Source organism: Lissotriton helveticus, chromosome 4_1 (genome assembly GCF_964261635.1).
Source record: "Lissotriton helveticus chromosome 4_1, aLisHel1.1, whole genome shotgun sequence".
In the NCBI taxonomy this organism is placed as follows: Eukaryota; Metazoa; Chordata; class Amphibia; order Caudata; family Salamandridae; genus Lissotriton; species Lissotriton helveticus.
In genome coordinates, this window is record NC_136063.1 from 146532584 (window position 1) to 146556523 (window position 23940).

At 45.7% G+C, this 23940-nt stretch overlaps 1 protein-coding gene across 21 annotated transcripts in view; it reads left to right on the forward strand.

Moving 5' to 3' along the window:
* Positions 1-23940, forward strand: part of SCRIB (scribble planar cell polarity protein) — a 576647-nt gene that overhangs the window by 196869 nt on the left and 355838 nt on the right. For all 21 annotated transcript variants that reach the window (XM_078686589.1, XM_078686596.1, XM_078686598.1 and 18 more), the window contains exons 3-5: positions 15057-15135; positions 21840-21929; positions 23193-23249. In XM_078686589.1, coding sequence (XP_078542715.1) covers positions 15057-15135; positions 21840-21929; positions 23193-23249 — 226 coding nt within the window. The remainder of the gene's footprint in view (positions 1-15056; positions 15136-21839; positions 21930-23192; positions 23250-23940) is intronic.

The following is a 23940-nucleotide window of genomic DNA, read 5'->3' on the forward strand; positions in this document are numbered from 1 at the left end:
TCACATACTTCCTTTGCATCACCTCTCTGCGTTTTAATATGTTGGTACAAGAGGCTTCCCCTTGAAATTGCCTCTGTGTCCTACCTATTCTGGTAAGCTGTACAGCCTAATAGTAGCGGCCTGTAGCTTTATCACGCACAGTTAGTTGGATGCTTCAAGAAAATTATCAAGGGCTCAGTGGAAAAAAACTATCAAACCTACTGTAATCACACAACCAGAACCCTGGATTTGCGCGCCCCAGTTAAAAGAATGAAGAAAACCCTCAGCCCCCTAGTACAGTGAGGAGCTGAAATTAATGAGGGTCACATGTAGGCAGGCTGAGAGGAGGTGGAGAAGGTCATACATAGTCAGACAGGAAAGAGCAGTAACTAGTGCAGGCTTGCTATAAAGAGACTATCTCCAGGTCCAAAGCACTTTTTAACGCCTAACCTAGCCTGCATGCGCCTAACAGCACAAAAGCTCTCTTCAATATTATAAGGGAACTTTCCAGCCCAGCTTGCACGGGCAATAAAGTGGTTGCATTGCAGAAACTGTGCGATGAGTTTGCCATCCACTTTAATGAAAATATCAGCAAAATTGTTGGAGGTTTTGATCCAGGTAACACCAGCCGCCAGGATGAACTACCTTAGATATTAGCTGAGGAACCTTGGGTAGAAACATCTTTGGAGTATTTTCAACCCCTTACTGAGGAGCTCTTTAAAAGCCTTGCTCAAAGTGTATCCTCTGGGTCTCCCCTAGACCCCCTACCACATAAGCTCTGGAAGGAGTTTAGTCAAGAGTTATTTCCTTGGATGCGGCAGATTTGCTGTCAGTCCTTAAAAGAAGGAGTGGTTCCAGAGGCATGCAAGCAGGCAGTGGTGACCCCCCTGCTCAAGAAATCTTCTCTGGACACAACAAACTCAGCAAATTTTAGGCACATATCTCTCCTGCCATACCCAATAAAAATTCTGGAAACGGCTATCAGCAAGTCGTTGTCATGATATCTCCAGGATAACCATTTCCTGGATAGGGATCAGTTTGGTTTTCGCCCAGGACATGGAACGGAAACAGCTTTGGCAACCGTACTGGATAACCTGTGAATGCAAGCCGACAATGGTAATCCATCTGTACTAGTGTTACTAGACATGTCGGCCGCATTCCACACGGTGAGCCATGCAGTACTGGTGGGAAGTTTGGAAAGAATGAGTGTGAAAGGACGAGCTCTGAAGTGGCTGCAATCGTATCTATCAGAGAGACAACAGGTTGTAACCATGACACCGTTTGCCTCTTCTAAGTCTCCGGTACACCACCGGGTGCCGCAGGGCTCTACAATAAACCCCATTCTTTTTAACATTTACCTGCGTCCTCTGATCCCTATCATTAAATCTTTTGGAATCGACCTGGTCAATTACGCTGACACCCAACTGGTATTTGTATTTTATTGTATTTTATTGCTTGTTAAGCGCAGCTGTCACCCAAAGGGCATCCTGGCGCTGAGACCGATCCAGAACCATCTATTGCATAACTACACTACCCTTGGAAACAAATGGGTCTTTAAGTCCCTTTTAAAAGTGAGTAGATCAAGGCTACTCCTCAATGTCAGAGGAAGAGTATTCCACAACTTGGCGGCCGTAAAACTAAAAGCACGTCCGCCCATCCTCACTCTATGTATCCTGGGGACCCTAACCAGGAACGCCGAGGAGGATCTCAGCGGTCTGGTAGCCTGGTACCAAGAAAAGAGACTCTGAAGGGGTAGTGGTCCCAGTCCATGCAGGGCCCTGAAGACAAGGCACGCGGCCTTGAATGCAATTCTCTGCTGGACCGGAAGCCAGTGAAGATCGGCAAGCGCTGCCGATGAAGAAGAGGAGCGCGGGCGAGACAAGGCTAATTTAGCGGCCATATTCTGAATCCTTTGGAGTTTAAGGACCAGGATCTTCGGAGCTCCCAGAAGTAGTGCGTTACAGTAGTCTAACCTACTGAGGATGGAACTACGCACTACCTCTGCTCTGGAGCCCCGGGGAAGAAGTGGCAAGATTTTCCTAAGCGCACGAAGCAGGCCCATGCATGTCGCTACCGTCCTATTTACGGAGGCATCCAGCTGCAAGTTGGGTTCGAACAGAACTCCCAAATTGCGAGCCGATTCTGCCGCCTCCACCGAACCCGGGATAAAAGATGGCCAAAAATCAACCGGTAATGTACGAGAAATTCGGTCCGAGGAGCAGTACAATACCTCCGTTTTCGACCCATTGAACTGCAATGAGTTAGCTCGCAGCCATGCTGCTGTTGCCAACATGCAGCGGTGAAAGGAGTCCCTTGATATTGTCTCCGGTCCCTCGAAAGAAAAAAGCAACTGAGTGTCATCGGCATAATTGATGACTGATATGCCGAATGACTTTATCAGTGCTACCAAGGGACGGAGATATATGTTGAATAGGATTGGGCTAATTGCCGACCCTTGAGGGACTCCTTGATTCACCAGCCGAGTGGCTGATCGAAAAGGTGGTAGTGCCACAGCTTGTTGCCTATTATCCAAATAGGAAGTTAGCCAATTCAAAGCCAGACCACTCACTCCCGCACTCCGAAGACGGCCTAGTAGTATTTTATGGTTCACCGTGTCGAACGCGGCCGACATGTCAAGTAGCACTAAAAATGCAGACTTGCCCCTGTCGACCCGCGTTCGTAGCTCGTCCAGCACGGTGACCAAGGCAGTCTCGGTGCCGTGAGCCGGTCTGAAGCCAAATTGAACAGCATCCAGGCAGAGATTAGTTTCCAGGAAGTTGGATAAGGCCCTTGTCACCCATCTCTCAAGAATTTTTATCGCGAATGGTAATAACGAAATCGGCCTATAATTGGCCGAGCAGAGAGGGTCCAAAGAAGCCTTTTTCAACAAAGGTGTTACAATTGCCATCTTCCAACTGTCCGGGACTGTTGCAGTTGTCAATGATTGGCAGCAGATGGAATGCAATGGGGAAAATAGCTCATCTTGGAAAGCCTTCCAGATTTTATGAGGCATTGGATCGAGCGGCGACCCAGAGGATACGCCGTTGGCCAGGGTACAGAATTCCTCCAACGAGGGAACTGGAAAGCAGGACAGCTGAGGCAAATCATTTCCGACATTTGCCCCCTCGGATCCCAGAGTATGAGAAGGCTCCGAAGAGGGGGATGTAGACGACAAAGACTGTTCAGATCTAGTAAGTCCAGTCAAGATATTCCTGATTTTCTCCTCGAATGCAAGGGCCAAAGAATCGCACAGTTCCTGCGAGGCCGGTATTGTGGGCGCCATACAAGATGGATCAGACAAACTCTTAACAAGCCTGAACAGGGTCTGTGATTTATTAGAGGCCTTCGCCAGAGTGTCTTCTAGGAACTTGGCCTTTGCACTTCTTAGCTGGGCCTTGTATTCATGCAAGGCCGCTTTATAAGCCGCCTTATCCTGTTCCCCGTAACCCCTCCTCCATGTACGCTCTGCTTGTTTGCAGCGAAGTTTATGCTGCCCTAGATCTTCACTAAACCAGGCATTTAAGCCTCGAGGTCTGTCTCTCACCGTACGTAAAGGGGTGAGTGCATCCAGAGAGGATGTGATATAACGACAGAGAGATGTATAACTCTTGTCCACATTCTCCTCCACTGTAAACATTCCCGGTAGCAGGGCGGGTCGGCTCGATTCCCTAAGGAGACGGTTCCATTGTCGGTTCAGCTTCGTACCGCCCTGTCTGCTGGGTGTCAGCGGGACAGGCAAGGTGAGAGACATAACAATCAGTGAATGATCCGTCCAAACCTGGTCCACGACCTTCTCCACCACCACCAACTTCTCCTCCGCAAATACCAAATCTAGTATGTGCCCCTTAACATGGGTGGGTTCCGAAACCAATTGAGCAAGCTGAATATTGCTGCAGGCTTGGCAGAGTTCTCGAAAAGCCAAGTCATGTGGACCAGAAGGCCACAAATTAAAATCACCCAGTACCAGAAGATTAGTATGTGAGTTGGAGAGATCGTAGATCAAGTCGACCAGAGCTTGATGGGCCACTGAGGAAGGCGAGGGTGGCCTGTAGCATAGGAGGCCTGTTGCCAAAATACCTCCTTGGGCCGCGATAGAAAAGCCCATAAGCTCAAACCCTGCTACCTTTTTAACCACCAACTCGGACAGGGAGATTGAATCTCGAAAGATATATCCTATCCCACCACCCCTACCTGAGAGTCGGGGAGTGTGCTTTATAAGGTAGCCAGGCGGGCAAGCCCAACCCAGTTCCACGCTACAGTCCATTGTAGCCCAGGTTTCGGTGAGAAATAGTATATCCAGCCGAGATGCTTCTATCAGCAGCGCGATCTCAGCATGATGCTTAACAAGGGAGCGGACATTCAGCAAGCCGCAAGACAGGGTCATTTGCGAAGATGAATTAGCCGAGTGATTCTCCCCGCCCATAATAGGCTCCAAGGACTCAGGAGCAGCGGGACACGGGTTAGCCAGATGGTAAAAGGCAGGTGCGCCAGGGGCGCCCGGGACGCGAACGGGCGCAAACGGGCTTACCTCTGGCGCACCTCCGGCGCGTCTACGGCGCGTCCGCTGCGCGTACCCGCTGCGCGTCTGCCGGCACATGTCTACTTATCTTATTACGCCACGCGGACTTCCGGCTGCTGGAGCCTCTGCCCCCAACCAATATGGCGCCTGAGAGAATCCCAAGCGTCACAACCTACTCAAGATGGCGGACGGATCACTAGGACCGGGGACCCTACTACCTAAGTCCCGCAAAGAGCGGGTGAAGGCACAATTTAACTGCAGGTAAGCCTGACTATGCCCCAGGTGACAGCACTAGCAAGCGCCCAGCGAAAAATACAGCCAAAACAGCAGCGCAGTTACAGCGGCGCAATTTTAAAATAACAATCTAAGTGCAGTTAAAATCTCTGTAATGCGCGTGGAAGCTGGAAAGATCTGAAATACGTTGTCCGGGAGCTGCTTTAATAAGCTCTCCAATACGCGGACTTCCGGCTGCTGGAGCCTCTGCCCCCAACCAATATGGCGCCTGAGAGAATCCCAAGCGTCACAACCTACTCAAGATGGCGGACGGATCACTAGGACCGGGGACCCTACTACCTAAGTCCCGCAAAGAGCGGGTGAAGGCACAATTTAACTGCAGGTAAGCCTGACTATGCCCCAGGTGACAGCACTAGCAAGCGCCCAGCGAAAAATACAGCCAAAACAGCAGCGCAGTTACAGCGGCGCAATTTTAAAATAACAATCTAAGTGCAGTTAAAATCTCTGTAATGCGCGTGGAAGCTGGTGTTCTCTCTGAAAGGGAAGCAAGCGGTGACCATGGACATATTCAAGGAATGTATGCACCAGACCTCTAGTTGGCTCAGAAAAAACTCTTTGCAGTTCAATGGGGGAAAAACAGAGGTGGTATATTGCTCTACTGCTAAAATGGTCCAGTACCTGCCACTAGAGTTCAAACTCACTGACCCATTGGCCCCAGTCAAAACTGTGTGTAACTTGGGTGTCCAGGTGGATGACAACCTCCAAATGGTGTCCCAGGCTAACAAAACGGTTAGCATCTGTTTTGCTTTGGTAAGAACTCTTCGCAGATTCTTCCGTTGCTGCCTAACGGTGCTACACCTCTTGTAGTGAGGAGCCTAATTCTGAGCAGATTGGACTACTGCAACTCCCTGTATTTGGGAGCGCCACAATACATCTTGCAGGGGTTGCAGAGAATCCAGTCTATAGCAGCAAAGCTGGTGCCAAATAGGCAGCGCAGGTCCTCCACAGCATTGGCCTTGAGGGATCTTCATTGGTTGCCCATTAAGGAAAGAGTCTGCTTTAAGTCTCTGTGTATTGTGTTTAGAGCAGTACATGGCAAGGGCCCTGCATCTCTGCAGGAGAAATTTACTTGGTATAAGCCCATGAGACATCTTCGCTGTTCCAGCACAACTCTGGTAACGACTACCTGATTTAAGAAATCCAGGTTGGGAGGCAGAGCATTTGGTACTGTGGCCTCACGCCTATGGAATGAGCTACCTCCGAGCATTAGACAAGCTAACTCCCTGCTATGCTTTAGAAAGAGCCTGACAACCTGGCTGTTCCCTAGGAACAAGAGTAATGCTTCCGATTGATAATCAGGCCTTGATGTTTGTTGATGTCACCTGTCTAAGTCACAGCGCCAGGATACCCGTAGGGTGACCGTTCACGCTATACAAGTCTGGCATACAATAGATATGTGGTGGTGTTTGTAAAGCGTGAGCCTAGCTCAAGATCCACATGCAGAGAGCTTGTGAGGCTAATGGACATCTTTGTATGTATGTCAATCAATCAGTTGTTGTGAAGCGTGCTACTCACCCATGAGGGTCTCAAGGCGCTGGGGGGGGGGGGATTTTGTGCAGCTCCGTATCAACCAAAGAGCCAGGTCTTGAGGCTCTTCCTGAGTGCTTGCAGTGTGGGGGTTCGTCTGATGCTGAGGGGGAGTTTGTTCCAGGTCTTAGCTGCGATGTAGGAGAAGGCTCTTCCTCCCAATCTGGCTATATGGATGCTTGGGGTTTCGTCCAAGGTGAGGTCAGCAGAGCAGAGGCTTCGTTTGAGTGCATAGAAGGACTCTTTCATTTTGAAGTATTGGGGTCCGGTGTTGTGGAGAGATTTGTAGGTGTGCATGAGTAGCTTGTAGGTCACACTTTTTTTCCCGGGGAGCCAATGGAGGCCTCGCAGGTGCTGGATGATGGTTGTCGTGGGATGCTGAGGTCGAGTCTGGCAGTGGTGTTCTGGATGGTGATGGTGTTTGTAAAGCGTGAGCCTAGCTCAAGGTCCACGTGCACTGAGTTTGTGAGGCTAGCGGACATCTTTGTATGTATGTGGTGGTCCTTGTAGAGCGTGAACCTGGCTCACCAACAACGTGCACCGCGCTAGTGAGGCCAACGGGCGTCTTTGTCTAGGCAAACTCAACAAATTAAACAGATCAGAATATCAGTGGCCAAGCTGGTGGGGGGCACCTTGTGGAACTTGAAAGTCAGACTTGAACAATAAAAGGTTCATATTTAAATAACGATGGACCGTTGGGAGCTACCAAATATTGCAAAGGGAAGAATTCTAACTGTTCAGTAGTTCAGGGTTGACTACTCTGCAAAGGCCTCCATTGGTCGTTCAGCGCCAGGGAGCTCGTGACGTGTTCCGAATCACAAGATGCTCGTGGCAGGTTGTCGAGGATAACATGGCTGGGAGCTTGCAGCTCGATTCGTGTGTAAGGGTTTAACCTGCCAGGACTGCGTGGAGAACCGCTGTAGACAGGATGTGACGTCACTATTCTGAAGCAGGAGGACTGTGTTGGAGGCAGCATCGAGCTTCAGAACCGCGGAGCTCCCGGATGAAACGTCAGGCCCCTTCCTCATTGGAGGAGCCGCCCGGGTCCTATGAACGGTTGCTTCTCAGTGTATATATTCATATTTTATTATGAAACCGGAAACTTGACAGAAGATACAAACACATGATATCGGACAGTACCCACTATTGCTGAAGTACGAACGTTTCTGGCAACCAAGTTACGTTTTATTGTGCTCGGGTATTTATTTTTATTTATAAATCCTTCTTCGGTCTCGCTTGACGGGCCTGTATTTTTTTTTAACCTTTAACAACTTTTTAAAAATGTACATAGTGACCTACGGCTCTACCCAGGGTAGTGTGGCACTGGCCTTGTGTGCATCATTACCCCACCCCGCTCGGGACACTCCACCTGGCTGACTCGGCACATGTCCACGCACACTGTTTGAGCTAGGGACCAGGCCTGCTGCCTCCCAGCTCGGACCGACTGAGTCAAGCTCCTCACGGGTTCCAGCATCCACTCGAGTGAACCTCGGATCGCTAGCTCCTTCCAGCTGCCGAATCCTTTCATCTGCTGCTATTTCAAAGACCTGACCCAAGACACCCACCCGCCCCAGGCGATGAACCCACCGAACTACCACTTTTACCTCGTGGTCCGTGCATGCTTCTTCTCAGCTGCTGGGATCATCATGTGTGCACGAAACACGAACCTTAGATTTTATTTATTTATTCAAAGTTTTATATAGCGCGAACAAGATCCTTACAGATATCAGAGCGCTTCACAGAGACAGGGGTAGGGGCAGCAGGAATGAACAGAGATAATGGGAGCAGTATAATAGTCACTAACATAATAGGATAACAGTAACGTACAGAAAACATATCAATATACAATCATGTAAACAAGTAATATAAGACGGCACAAGTCATTGATCCCACTACAGAAGGGTTCAGGTAAACCTTGGATGTGTGGATGGCTTATACCAATTTCTTAGGATAGAGAGAACACTGGGTGGGGGCATCGGGAGGGTGATTCAATAAACCAAAGTGTATCATATATTGGTCGGTAGTAAGAGAGTAGCGTAGTGATGTCACCATCAAGTAGGAGTATAGTGCCAAAGGACAAGGTGATCAGTGATACAAAGCGATGCAGAGTCTCTGATCCAGCACCTATAAAGTTCAGGAGATCTTGGCCAGAAGGATGGTTTTCACCTCTTTCTTGAAGAGTGCAGTGGAGGAGATAAGCCTGGTTTCAGGAGGGAGTGCATTCCAGATCCTGGGTGCCATTCCTGAGAAGGATCGTTTGTATGTTTTTTCTTTCCGGAATCTACGAGGTTTCAGGAGTAGATTTTTTGTACTTCTATTGGATCTCGAACCTCCTGATATAGACTACTTTTGAGCGAGGTAGTTGGGTGCATTGTGGTGTACGGCCGAGTGTGTCATAACTGCAATTTTTAGCTGTATTCTGGCTTCAAAATGCAGCCATTTTAGAGACTTTAAGTCTGGGGATATATGCAAATGTTTTCTTGAGCCAGTAATGAGTCTCGCGGCAGCGTTCAGGGAGGCTCTTAAGGGTGCTGTTGTGGATAGCGGGAGTCCGCTGAGGGCCACAATTCCGTAGTCTATGCGAGGGATGACTAAAGCTTGTACAGCAGTTTGGAAGTCTTTGGCAGGGAGGAAGGGTTTAAGTTTCCTCAGTGTGTTGATTTGGAAATTAGCTCCTTTTGTGGCTTTGCTAACGTGCTGTTGCATGTTGAGCTTGGCGTCGAGTGTGATGCCTAGGGATTTCGCAGAATCCACAATGGTAGGTTGGACATTGAGTGCTGTTAGGTTATTGAGCCAGGTTTGGGTGGTGGAAATTTTCGCCGGGGGTGAGATGAGTAGGAACTCAGTTTTCAGAGCATTTAGTTTGAGGTGATTATCGGTCAACCAAGATTGAGTGTTACTAAGTGTGGAATTCAGAAGTTTGATAACTTCCGGGGATTGTAGCTTTAGGTAAAGTTGTGTGTCATCGGCGTACATATCGAATTGAACATTGGATGCTTGGAGCAAGGTGGCGAGCGGTTCCATGACGAGGTTGAACAGTGTGGGGGAGAAGGAGGATCCTTGTGGAACACCTAGATCTGCAGGCACAGGTGTAGATAGCACATTGTCGATCTTGAACTTCTGAGACCGGTTATGAAGGAAGGAAGAAAACCATTTGAGAACAGTTCCCGATAGACCCATTCTAGTGCTTAGCAGCTCCAGTAAGTTCTCATGTTTGACCGTGTCAAATGCTGAAGAGAGGTCAAGAAGGATGAGGAGGCAGGACTCATTGCGATCAAGGATTTGGAGGGCGTCATCAATTGTGTGTCATAGCTGTTTCCGTGCTATGTTTCACTCGGAAGCCTGACTGGGTTGAGGAGGTCAAATTGGTCAATGTGTTTTGTTAGTTGGAGTCGGACACATTTCTCCAGCAGTTTGGCCAGGGTGGGGATATTGGTGATAGGACGGTAATTGTTCAGGTCAGACGGGTCAGCTGTAGGTTTCTTGAGTATAGGCGTGACTTGCCCCACCTTGAGGGAGTCTGGAATGAGACCTTGTTGAAGGGAGCTGTTGATGATTTTGGTCCAAAGAGGGAGGAGCAAGGGGATGAAGTCTTTTACAGCATTTGCAGGTAGGGGGTCTATGCGGTGATTAGAGGGCTTCAAGGTGCAGAGCAGTTTGTGTATTGCTTCTTCCGAGTAGGTGTCGAAGTACAGCCATGATGCCTTGTTTTTAGGTTGAGTGTTAGACATTCTGGTGTGGTTGGGGAATCGGCTTACATCCATGATGAGGTCATTTCTTATGTTGTCGGTCTTTAGCTTAAAGAAAGCAGAGAAGGCTTCACAGTGTGGGGTGTCGCTTGTTGTGCTGTTTGATTGTAAGGGTTGTGTCTTTGTTTGAGTCTTGATTAGTTCGAACAGCTTTCTTGGCCTGTTTTTTGCTTGGTTCAACTGGCGGCTAAAGAAGTCCGACTTTGTGCGCTTTATTTTCCTAAAGTAGGCATTTCTCTTGTTCTTAAGCGTTTTGTGATGCAGTGATGAGGGGTCAGATCTCCAGGTACGCTCTGCCATTCGCATAGTACGCCTGTCGTCATTGAGTCTGCCGTCATACCAGGGGTTAGAAATTTTGGTGGAGACTCTTTTCAGTTGCAATGGGGCGACTTCATTGACTATTGAATTCATAGAGTCAAGGTAGTGGTCGGTCAGTGATTGAACATCCGAGGCACCTGAAGGGGGAAGGAGGAGACTGCCGATGTGGGGAGGCAGGGTAGTGGGGTTAAGATTCTTCATGTCTCTTTTCCAGGTTTTGGATTTGGTGGGTTGAGCTGGGTTAGGTTTAACTTTTTCGTTGATAAAGAAGGTGATAATGTGGTAATCTGACCAGCCGCAGGGTTGGATCGCCTCCAGTTGGGTAGAGTCCTCTTTGGCGATGATGAGATCGAGTATCGAGCCTTTGTCGTGTGTTGGTCTATCGCATATTTGGGTGAGGTCAAGCGCATTAAGGAAAGTTTTGAGACTATTAACCACTGTGTCATTCTGATCGTTCCAGTGGAGATTAAAGTCACCCAGGTAGACTTGGGTGGTCTGCCGACCGGCATTGGATGTGATCGTGTCCATGAGTTGTTGGGTGAATATGAGGTTGTCACCAGGCGGGTGATAGATGAGATGTAAAGCACAAACTTGCTTGAGCACAGAATGTGACCTTTGTGGTCCTTGCTTTTCCCATTCCAAGAGAGCTGGCAGGAGGCCATCTGATGTGTATGAGAGACAGCCATGTTTAGTGCAGCATTGGACAACTGTAACCCCATTAGAAGAAACTGCATGGTGCTCCAGCACATTCACCCGTACAAATGATGCTTCACAAACGCCCATGTCCGCTATGGATTTCTAAACAGTACATTAGTCTACCCTACTCTGAACATTGCTGGCCATTATCCAGTCTAAATCGCCACTAAATGGGAAACCCCACCAAATGCAATATCAAGAGGGCTGCTTTTACTCCAGTCAACAGGAGCCCCAGAATCACAAAGGACGCACTCATTCCAAAATGGCTTTTAGACTCCACTGTAGCTTTTCTGCAGCCGTTTCCTGTCTTTTCTGCTTTTTTAGTTCGGTATTAATAATGCAAAACAAACTACCAAGTGCTGGAATTTATTGCAAAAGACGACAGTCTGTCAAAGATGAGCTTGAAAGGTCAATTTGGTTGTGGCGGAGGTCGTAAAGCCACATTTGGTCCACTGTCGTCATTCGAGCCAGCCTATCCCTCACCATTGAGTAGTATTACAGCTGGAGGCTCGCTTTTGAAGTGTTGTGTACTTGTGTGGGCCGGACTGACTGCCAGTGGTGGGCCATCCAGTAACCAGGGCCATCTTTATTGCTGTTGTTGCCTGGTGAGACAATTTTGGTGACCCACACCCTATGACCGCCTCCTCGGATTCTCTCACTACCACTGGGCAAAAGTGCCCCTCATTTCTCCTATCATAAGTTATTACTAAATACGCCCCCTCCACAGGTCCGCGCCCATTGCGGCTGCACCAGTCGCACTGCCCTAAAGCTGGCCCTGCCAGCAACTCTCTTCTTTTGAAGGTGGGGCATTGGAGAGGCCTCTTGTGCCACTAACGCTGGCACAGCTCTTCCGCCATAGTAGCAGTGGTATTCTTAAAATATAAACACATTTCTCTCACCATTAGTAATGTTGCTCAGCAGCCTCTGTGCTTCCATGCAAAGCGTACAGTTATCTGCTCGTTGCTCAGTCTGTGCCAGCCATGGGTGCAAACTACTCATTAAAGTCCAGGTACTAAAACAAAAAAGTTTTGTGGCAGAATCCTACTAAACACCTGCTAAAATTAAGCATTTGATAACTACCATAAACACAAGCAGACACTACTGGTGATGTCCCAACACAGAAGGTGTCAAGATCCTACAAGTCTGGGTATGGTGTCACTGATACACTCTCGAACAGTTACTCTGAGTACTGGAATAGCTGTGGTACCTATGTTACAAGAATAGTGAGGGGGTTAGGGTCATGAGGAATATCATTTCACACTGCTTACTGGTGTTCTCCATACATTAACTCTGAAGCGCCTTTTCATACTTTATCCCAAATCATATCTACAAAATCTCATAGGTTCTGATGGAGTTAAAGTGGCTTCCTCTGTATTCTAAAATAAAAATGTGATCCCTGTTGTCTGACGTATAAGGCTCCAAATGTGGTTACCTCATTTTATATGGGTCTGTTGCGCACCTACTCTAACGAATGTTGGTGACAAAGCAATAGGTTCTACATGTTTTCATGTAAACAGTCTGGGAGATCCTTGTAGGTCCTCGGGCTAGGACAGGTGCATACTTACGTGGAGGGAACAGACAGGCTGTGAATCACGCACCCCCTGCAATTTTCCTGCAGATAATGTGCATCAGGCAAACAATCAGATCCTCCCAGAGACCGTCAAAAATACATATTTCTAATATTTTCCTGCTACTCTTTTCCCCAAAAGGGGCGTATACACACCCAAGAAATTCAGTTAGATTTAATGCCCACTTTTTGTGCAGAATATATAGAAGAGTAATTGCAGACATCAAACTTGTGGTTATATTAATATGTACCTCTTAACATGTGAACAATCTTAAAATTGACAATATATTTAGCAATATTTAATGAAATCTCTTTTCTCCTAATTCTAGCTAATGTTTATGTTGGCACCACAAGTTTGAGCTTCCCACGAGTTCCCCTGGTGCACATGCATACCTGCTCAGTGCTTGTTTTCCAGCCTGCTGCCCGCCCTTGAGCAGGCTGGTTCTCATCGCTATGTCTCTGTTCTCAGTGAAAAAAATATAGTAAGTGCCACCTTAATGCAGATGGTTTGTAGTAGATGCTCCATCTGAACGGTTTGAAACTTCTCTCTTCTTGAGAGACTTGCAAACATGCTTTATATAGTAATTCTCATACTTATTTTGGTAAGAATTAACCATGTCCTCTGTAATGTGAGTTAAGAATAGAACCCATAGAAGTCATAGTCCTAGTCAGTCATAGAAGTTATCAGTTACCTAGGTTTGTCTGCTTTGAGCATAAACCCCAGGTCAGAAACCAGGATCATCTGCCTCCATTTCTTTTACTGTCTCAGTCCGGATTCGAAGGTGATGAACCTACTTGGGTCTCGGCATGCCCTGTGCTCTCAGATGCAACAGATATGGTGGGTCGGCTGCAAGCAGCTGGCTGTAGACTTCCTCAGATTCCAGGACAGGTTCTGGGCATTGGCTATCATCAGACCCATTTGAGCACTGATTCCTCATTTAAATATCTATTCAGAGCTGCCATGCTTTTTTTCCCCTAAAAGTCAATTTGTTTTTTGAATTTATAAAATATGATCTACAAATACACTATCAAAGTATAGCCTAATCTTCCCGACTGCCCCCAGCGCCGGGACACCTCGCCTGAGGTAGCTGCGCGCTTTACAAATGCTGTCATTAATAAAACCGTGCTATACTGTACATGCAAATCAATGAAATGGCACTTAGCAGCTATATATCATAAAATAGATGTAAAGCCTTTGGTAAGTGTGTTCCAGACAAGCAAGTATATGTTCCGAGGCAGGCGCAGAAGCAGAATTTAGGCAAAACAAATAATACAAGGATCAAAACTAGTCTTCAACTGGAAACACCAAAACTTCAAGCATCTTCTGTGCTAAAGCAATCCTGTACTCCTGCTGCAACCTGTTTATCGAACTCCCTTCCTCCTGACACAGGACACTACCTAAACTCCTCACCTTCAAGCAATACAGATGAACACTGATCTTATGGGACCTTCTGTTGACTAAATGTCCGTTTACCTGCTCGCTCACTTGTGTATATTGTATTGCTGCATCCTTTCAGTTAAACCTCTCATGGTAACCCTCTCATCTAGATTTAAGCCAACATATCTTTCAGTGTTGTATGTATATATATGTAAAGCACACTAATGCCTTTCAGGTACAGCAGGCACTATAGAAAGATGAATAGTTGTGTGTAAACCACAGGTGCTGAACCACTGGTTGTCCATACACCTGTGCGTGTTCCCAGTGATACACCGGTGTTGCTGCAGATATATTCTGATGCGATATTCAAGGAACCAGTAGTGGGCTCAGTAAGCTGTCTGGCATGGTCGATTCTCCCTTAGTATTTTGAAGAAAGCACTAGAACACCGATATAATATTCGTGGCCACCTAGACCACTGGAAAACTGCCAGGAAAATTGGAACTTAGTTTTCTGCTACAACAGCATCAAGTTTTCTGCATGATTTATTTGGCATTATTTTTAAGTTGCGTCATAACACAGCTGCCTCTTCCATGGTGAACAAAACATCCTTTCTGCCTTAAGTTTGGCGCTCTCAAGTATACTTCCCTAGCCTTTTTAATGGAATTAGTTGTAATTGTGCAAACTTTCTTATCCCTTTTCTCCCTTATTGCTGAAAGGTTGCTTTGGGTCGCTATTAATCCGTACATTGGCTGGTTGAAAAGCACAATGAGTTGCTTTCTTGAGGTTATTAATCCCAGATTACCAACATCTCTTGCTGGGAATAAGGGTACTCCTTCCACTGTTTCTGGAGATAGTAATTTATAGTAGAGCTTAGTTCCCATGAAGTGCTCCCGTTGCTCATCCTAAAGGTGATTCTCAAATACCAAGCCCTGTTTCTATCTGTTGAGCCCCACACGTTTGTCTCTGGGCTTCTGAATTTTTTGGGGACATTGCAGTTTTTTAAATGTAATTCTTGACTTTGTTTTCAGACATTCCAGAAATTCCAGAAAGCATCCGGTTCTGCAAGTCCTTGGAGATCGCAGACTTCAGCGGCAATCCTCTGGCCAGGTAAGACCGCATTCTCTGTGGAGGAGCAGTTAAGTCGACCTCTTTTCCTATAAGGTTCGCTGAAGTTGGGAATTATCAGCTCTTTCTAAGTGACTTCTCTTATGTCCATTCTCAGACGTTGGGCGAAGATGGATTGCTACTTTCTTTAGAGACCAGAATATAAAATGTCATAGAAGTTATCAGTTACCTAGGTTTTTCCACTTTGAGCATAAACCCAGGTCAGAAACCAGGATCATCTGCCTCCATTTCTTTTACTGTCTCAGTCCGGACTCGAAGGTGCCGAACCTACTTGGGTCTCGGTATACCCTGTGCTCTCAGATCCAACAGATATGGTGGGTCGGCTGCAAGCAGCTGGCTGTAGACATGCTCAGATTCCAGGACATGTTCTGGGCATTGGCTATCATCAGACAGATTTCAGCACTGATTCTGACTCTTGATTTGTGGGTAAGTTGCTTCTCTTATTTCAGTTAAGCTACATTCAAAAACTCATCACCTTGGCCCTCCAGAGCAGCACTCCTCTTCCTGCGTCAGCTCTACAAAGGCGGTGGTGGAGCATGCCCTCACTTGGTCGTAGGAATTTGTATTCCAATTGAGACTGTAGACTTTCAGAGTGGTGGTTCAACTGTTTCCAGACACCCCAAAGCGCAAGACTGAGGGAGAGGCTTAAGAAATGTTTATCATTTGGGAGCTGTGCCACGCACCTCTTTTCTCCAGGCAGATCTGCCAATCTGCATTACTAGTTTTGGACAGCCAAGCAGGGATATGGCCTGGCAGGAGTCATATGTGGATTACCCTACCTTTCCTAGACATGTTTCAGGACTCTGGAAGTCACGTAAGGAATGTTTGGCCAATAACGGCAGCATGGAGGTGTACCTCCTTTCTAATGCTAGGTAGGATACCATCCACATAGCACACAGCTACAACACACACCTCTCACGACAGGCCACATCTCCTCACATGCATACAGGAGAAGGTGAAGGGCACCCGGTCTGAGAGAAGGTACCAATTTACCTATACATATGTTGCCAATGGACTCCATAAGTACAGGTAACAAAAAAAATCTTGTGACCCTTTAAGAACTTCCGACAAATATCAATTTTACCAGAGATAGTCATTGTCATTAGTCACCCTTCACTGTGTGTGATTACACACTCAGTGCACACATACTCCAGCACATTTGTGCTGTCTTGGAGAACTAATACACACAAATTCAGTGTCTAGTTCTAGGTCATTAAATGGTAACCAACGTTCCTTGTGTCTGCTGGTTCAGTCTGTGTTTTCTTGAAATTTAGGTGAAAGTTTTCAGTTGAGAAAACACTGTCGCTCTTGGATGTGTGCCCTTCTTGCTGTGCTATCAGAAGGCAGTGCCTTACTTAATCTGTGGGTGTTGCCCCCTGTAGGAAACTGCTCCTTTTAGACATGAACACCCCCACTTATTCAACTGGAAGTGCATTGGGTTCCTGCTAACCAGTGCTAGATCTCTTTCCCAGAACTGTACAATTGGTCCCCCAATTGGCAATGCCTTTATCCTTATCTAGAAGTACCTAGTAAATGGTACCTGGGGCCTGAGGTACTAGAGGGGCCCCTCAAGGGCTGCAGCACAAATTGTGCACCCCCAAGGGACCCCTCACCAACCTCATGCATGGCTGCTATCGCAAGCTGTGTGTTTTGGTGCGGGCAAAAGTGAAAATACGACCTGACACACACCCCTGTGTGCCAGACGCCTAATACTGCATGTGGTACTTGAAAGTCATCCCTACAGCATGCATTACAGCCCTAAGGCAGGGTGCTTGGTATTACATGTGAGGGCATGCCTGAATGAGCAGATATGCCCCTCTGTGAGTCAGTTCCATTACTGCCAGTGCAAGTGAACAGGGAAGCCATTTTAGAACATATGCTGGGCACTTGTGAAAATGATTCCCCCAGCTGCAGGATGGCTTCACAGAAAATAGGGATGTTTGGTATTGAACATCTCATATTGATAAACCCACACTGAATCCAGTGTTGTCTTTATGAATGCATGCAGACAGAGGGCACCTTAGAGGTGCCCCCTGAAAGCCTACCAGCTTCTGGTGTGTTCGCTGACTCGTTTCTTCTAGTCTGCCACCCGAGACACTGTTCTAACCTCCTAGGGTGAGGGCCATTTGCTCTTAGGATGCCCAGAACAAAAACCTATCCGGAAAGAGGGTGTCACACACCCTCCCACCTGTTGTTTAGCCTTCCTAGGCTGGTAAGCTTCAGAGAACTGCCGCCTTTGAAATGCAAATCTGGCTCCCCTCACAGGAGAGGAAGCCCACTTCCTTTGTCCAGAGCCCCTTTGGCTCCTGGACAGGTGGGGAAATTAGCTAGCTAGTTAGGTAGGCATGCCACCCCCAGGTTAGTACCTCCCCTAAGGTGGGCTAAACTGAGGTGGCCACAACTTTCCAGGAGCAGCCATCTTTGTGATTGCATACTTAGGTATTCTGGGACATGGTTATGCCCACTTTCCACAGGAAGATGTCATATAGGGGATGTAGTGACCCCAAGGGTCAATAGCCCACTGGGTACTACCCTACACTACCCCTAATGCCCTCAAAATTCAGTATTCGGGGAAACCCCTGGCACCAGAAAAACAGATCCTGCTGACCTGAAAGACAAAAGGACCTGAAGATTCACCTCCTGGAAGAACAGACGATCCAGCAACTGACTTGGTACTAACCCTGCCGGCTGCCTTCGCTAATTGCACCAAAAGAGGAATGTCCAGCAGCTGCTGAGTCCCCAAAGCCCCAGAGACCTGCCAGCACTTTACCCAGGAGCCAAGACTTCCTGAGAAGCAATGTACTTGCTTCCCTGCAGACATCCAAAGTCCCCTGGAAGAATTCTGTGACTGCAGAAACCCAACGCCTAAGGACACCACTGTACCAGTCGCTCCAAGCCAGATTTGAAGTGGGCCAACGGTTTCAGCGTGGTCCCCCAGAGACCGAGCCCAGTGTGGTGATACCGCTTGTGGACTTCCCAATGTTGCCTGCTGCCTCTGCACGCAGGCCCCCTCTACCGTGACTGCTCCTGATAAGAAAAGCCTGACACCTAGCGACACATCTGCACCATTCACCTCTGGGCCGCGAAGAAGAGGACCAAAAATTGTCCCTACATCCCTGAGCATTGTGAGTCCTGAGCCCCCCTGTTGGTTCAGCCCGACTGGCCTCCCAGTCCAAACCTGCAGCCTCTTTACGAGAAGACCGATCCCCATAGAGTAACATTGGGTACTCTGTGCTGTTGTGCACCTCTGCACCCTGCTGTCCTCGTGCTTCTGGTGGTGTTCTGCTGGTGTGCCTTGGATCTTGCCCAACCCTCACCTTAACTCCTGGAGACTGGTTCTGTAAGTTGCTTTATTATAACCAAGTCCCACATTGACTTTTCCTCCCAAACGATAACACTTTTTGAACTCTAAAATATTTGTGTTAAAAAACGTACTTACCTAAACTAATTGTTTCTGGTGCCAAAGCATATATGAAGATCCTGGTTCTTTTTTTATAAATTGGTGTGGATCTCCTTCTCGAGTAGTGTGTCTCACTTGACTATTGTGTGCATTTACAGATGTCTTGCACTCCTCTGTGATAAGCCTAAGGCTGTTCGACCATGCTACCACTTAGACGACCACCATCGGATTGCCATAGCAAGCCCCTGTCCACTCATAAGGGAACCCTTGGACTCTAAACAGTATATCTCATTTTGATATATCATATAAAGAGCCATCTTCCTGCAACCCTTTTTATAGTAACCTTTCCTAGTCTCTGGCTAGAAGTGTCATCACAGCTGTCGAAGTCACACCTTAAGGCGGTGAGAGTGGCTGTTTGCCTGTAGTGACACCCAGCACCTCTGACCTATTGTAACAACCTAGAGCGAGGAAAGTATAGTTACCTTAGGGCCCCGAGAGTTGAGTTGCAATTTTTGGTAACGCTTCAAACCAAGGAGTGCAGATTTTAGAAGAGTTGTACTGTAAAGGCCTCCTCAAGATTCATTGTGCTGTGATTTTTACTATCTGTTGACCTGGCCTTTTCACAGAGGTCTCTGGTGTTGGAGTTTTAATGTTCGATAAGAGTGTATGCCACCAATTTCTAGGGTGGTGTTTTGATTGTAGAGTATCAGCTATCCATTATTTTTTTTTTTTTCATCAGAGGCCAGTCTTTAATTGTTAGTCAACATACCTCAATTTACCTTTATTTACCCTTATCTTGTGTGTGGCTTCACCTCATTGACCCATCATACAAGTGTAAGCTGAAAGCAGACTTTTCAAGATTCTATGCAAGAAGAAATGTATAAACCAATCAACTGTACTTACCCATGGCACCAAAGCCTTACTGTGGCACACCCAACAACAAAAAACACAAGTTACATAATCAAGTCTGAGTAGCTGATTACATTTAGACAATCCTTTCTTTGGATGGGGAGTAGATGGTTGATTTATTGTCTTAATTCCGATCTGCAAGGAAAGAGGTATGGGCAATACGATATTATTTAAAAATGTGGGGAATGGGGAGTATCTGGGTTTGAACTCCATTGACCATTTTAATGAGTGTCTGGGTGTGGACTCCATTGACCATCTTATTGATTCCAGTTTTGACTTAAATCTTGATTTAGAAATCGCTAGTCGTGACCAAGTATTGACCCTGCTAAGAGGGCTTTGAGCAAATGGGGCTCCTGGACCTAATGGGTTACCAAATGCCCTGTTTTGGCAAATGGTGATATGTGGGCAGGTATTTTACAGTCTATTCAGGGAAGTTTTGACTAGGGGAATGGTCCCAGAATCCTGGCAAGGCAGCATAGTGCAACCTAGTTATAAGAGCGGCCCAGTGGCTAATCCTGCTAACTATCGATTGATTTCGCTTACTGATGTCGATGCAAAGGTGTTTGCCTCAACTCTTTTGATAGAATTGGAAGATTGGGCTACACAGGAGGGCATAATACCATTCAATCAGACTGGTTCCGGAAAGGTCAATCCACTATTACAAACTTGCTGGCTTTAACTTTAATTGCGGAGAGGGCTGTCTTAAATAAGCAAAATGTATACATTGCTTTTATTGACCTTAAGGCAGCCTTCGACTCGGTGCCACGGAACCTGTTATGGAAAAAAATGGTGGATCGTGGCATCCCTGGAAGGTAAGAGCAGGTACAATTGATACTGTTAAGACATATAGATACTTAGGGGTGATGTTTGACAACTGTGTGACTTTTACATTTCATCTTAAGGATCTAAGGGCTAAGGCTGTGACTCTGATCCATGCTTTTAAATGTCTTAAAAAGTAATTGAACTGCCAATCATATGATTTTATTCTTAAAGTAATCAAAGCTAAATTACAACCAACTCTCATATATGGTCCTCCTATTACTAGAGGGAAAGATTTGAAAATACTTGACTTATTGTTAATTAAGGTTTTTAAAGCAACCTTTGGGATTGCCTAATCAGTGTGTCAAGCAGGAATAAGAATGGAGTTTGGTCTCCAGAGACAGAGCCTGGTATCAAAAGAAGCATTTTATTTTTAAAATGCATGGCAACATTGTCTGCATCAGATCAATCATCATTAGGGAACATTTGTTCGCAAGAAATAGACAAGTCTATCTATGCGGCTCAATGGAGATCTTATATTTTAACCTCCCTAAGAGATATCGTCCTGCAAATTGCACTACAAGACTTGAAAATGCCCAATTATAAGTTAATAAAAAAAAAACGTATTAAAACTGAATAGTTTAAACTAGACAAAATTGATTTAGCAGAGGAAAATTATGCATGCTATGTGATTAATTCATACCAATCACTATGTATTCAGCTGTATTTTAATGTTTTTTTCTCAGCAAAGTTAAAAAATATGTTTTTAAGATTGCGTACGGGATTAAACTCCACAAAGGATTAAGCAGTGGCCGGACTCTAATTGTATACTTTGTGGTTGGCCACAGGAAACTCTAGTCCATATAGTTTGTGTGTGCCCTAAGTTGATCTAGCTTCGACTTATAGTTTTGAGACCTTATTTCTTGGAGAGCAGGGTTAGATCTGCTAGTCAGGCATTAATCATGTCTTTAGCTGGGGAATCGATTCCGTTATTGTCATTTGGTAAACATTTTAATGGTGGTTGAAAAAATGTTTGCTACAATAAGGTAGATCTCCAGTACTATCTGGCATACAGGTATTATCACTTAATAATAATGTTATAAGGGATCCTAAAAACAGATGTGCCACTACTTTTGTAAATTGATGTACTTTATGTTTGACTTAATGTGATGGTCAGTGCAATAATTGCATATTAGCACTTTATAGTATAATGATGCACTTTATTATCACATTAATATGATGCTTAAGGCAATAAATGTACATTAGAGCGTTGAAATGTAATTTATGCATGAAATGTACCTGAGAAAATGTTGGTCTCACAGATTTTTTGGGATATGTATATGGAAAAGTATGCCATGCACTACGTTACTTTTAAAATATAATATGTGCAATATTATTTTATAATTATTGATGCGATGTGAATGGATCTAATCCTTTTGATAAGTTTTAAAATTGTATATATAGTTTTTATAATATCTTCTGGGAATATGTCTTTGTAAAGGAATTTTTAATGATTAATCTAGTTATTATGATTGCAATGTGAAGTTGTTGTGATTGCAATGATTTTAAGTAATCAAGCAATAAAGATTTATCACTTACTATCTAATTTTGGTTGCAGATTGCCGGACGGGTTCACACAACTACGCAGCTTGGCGCACCTTGCACTTAATGACGTCTCACTACAAGCCTTACCCAGCGACATTGGAAAGTAAGTTTCTCTGTCCGTGCCCTATGCTCTGTAAGCGTAAGTGATGGAATCTTTCTAGTAGGGTTCTTTATAATGGAGGCGTACTAGGACTTATCTGAGCGTTGGTGCCGACACTGCATTGAATCAGATTTCTGCACCCTCTGTCACCTGTCAAGGCGCATAAGGGCTTCAGTGAAGAATTTGCAGAAGCTGTACGGTTGAGTGTAGCACAATGTCTAATTGTGGCTCTAGCTTTACTGTTGAATCTCAGCAATATTTAAATGGGATTAAAACAATTAGCAAGAAATGCAGTAACTTGCATATAGTGCTTTGTTCAGATTTTTTTTAAAGACTCCGTTGGCAGCAAATAAAAGGAGTGCCACCATAGTATTGCTGCATTTTTGTAAATACAGCTTAAGAGTAAAAATATGCTGAACTTGATTTTGTCCATTATTGCCCTACAATTCAATTACTGCATCACTCTAAATAGGACCCTTTGTGTGAATGGCAGAAATGGAAAACACCCTGAAAAGTGTGCCAGGTGTTTCTTTCTGCCACGTCAGTGACGTCTCTTGGTAGGCATGGATTGACTACTTGCCAAAGGGCCAACTGTTGTCAGTGGCTCCCATCATTCTATGATGGATCGGTCACTGTGCATGAAAAAGCTCTCATTGCTGATGGTTAACTTTGAATCTTTTAAAAAACAATAGTTTTTTAACGATTCCAAAACCAATGGTGAGTGTTCAGCTGTTTGTAATTTGCAGCCTTCACCCGCACACCCTTTTGATTAGTTTAAATCTTGGATAGACATTTGCCATGGGGCAGTATAGTTAAAGGCTCCTGATGTAGACTAGACCTGGGGAACCTGAGCTTGGTGATGCATGCTCAAGAATGAATGTGAAAAATTGAAACCCAAGCAACATGGTTTGTTTGTATTGATTGGCATAGCAGGGGTATGCTGTAGTAGTATCTGTCATAATGGTGGCACCTGCTCTTATGTTGACCAGCTGAAGTCTGAGGGCACATTTTGCAGTGCAGTTTCTGCTTGTAGTGAGAACTTTGTCGAAAACGTGTTCTGCTTGACTACAAACCCTACCTTTTTAACAGTCTCGCGATTAACCAATTTCTTTGTAGCCCCTCTCAACATCTGTAGATGTTGTTGAAGCAAATACATCAGTGCTTTGTTGTGAAGGATTGCCTGGGCCTGCTTTCTCTGTATTGTCGTGGTTGATTGGCAGTGTCACTAAAAGTCTGTGTAACTTCTGTCTCTGCTTTACTTTCCAGCCTGGCAAACCTGGTGACCCTGGAGCTGCGGGAGAACCTGCTAAAGCTGCTTCCTGCGTGAGTACTTGGGGACTTCCACTTCCACTCCTTATGGGTTGTTAACAGAATGTAGCTTAAGCAAAGCTATGTAGTGAAGCCCTTTTTATCAGTCCTGAATTCAGTTTTCTCTGTCACTGACCGTGACACTTTTACTCTTGATTTTTGTTGGACAATCCACTGCTTATCTTACTGAACAATAAATGTTAATCAGTCCTCCAATCAGTGGAATTACCTTTACTGTAATGGCTTAACAAGACTTCATATTGTAGTTGTGCTCAGATATAAAATGCTTTTACATTCAAATATCCATTCAAAAAGGATACCATAATAAAGCCAAAACAAAATGCAATCAGTAGAACCAAAACAGATCCAATTTTAAAAGATTTAAGTGAAAATAGTGCCTAAAAGCAAGTAGTCACAACTTTAGTTATCTGGTCATGCCGGTCACAATTTCATGCCAAACGCGATGTAGCGCGGACCGCATACAGGGACCAAGTTAGGCATGCTGAACAAAGTACCTTAAATGCTGGTTTCAGAGCGTTGCAAGATCCTGCATTGAGAATGCGTCGCGCAGTGGTGGCTCTGAGCTGCGTGTGGTGATGCAAGGCCCTGCATTGAGGATACCTCACACAGTGGCGATTTTGTTGGAGCCATCGACAGGGCTAGCGAATTGAGGTCTTTGTTGAGGATGCCGTAGATGGAAGCTTGC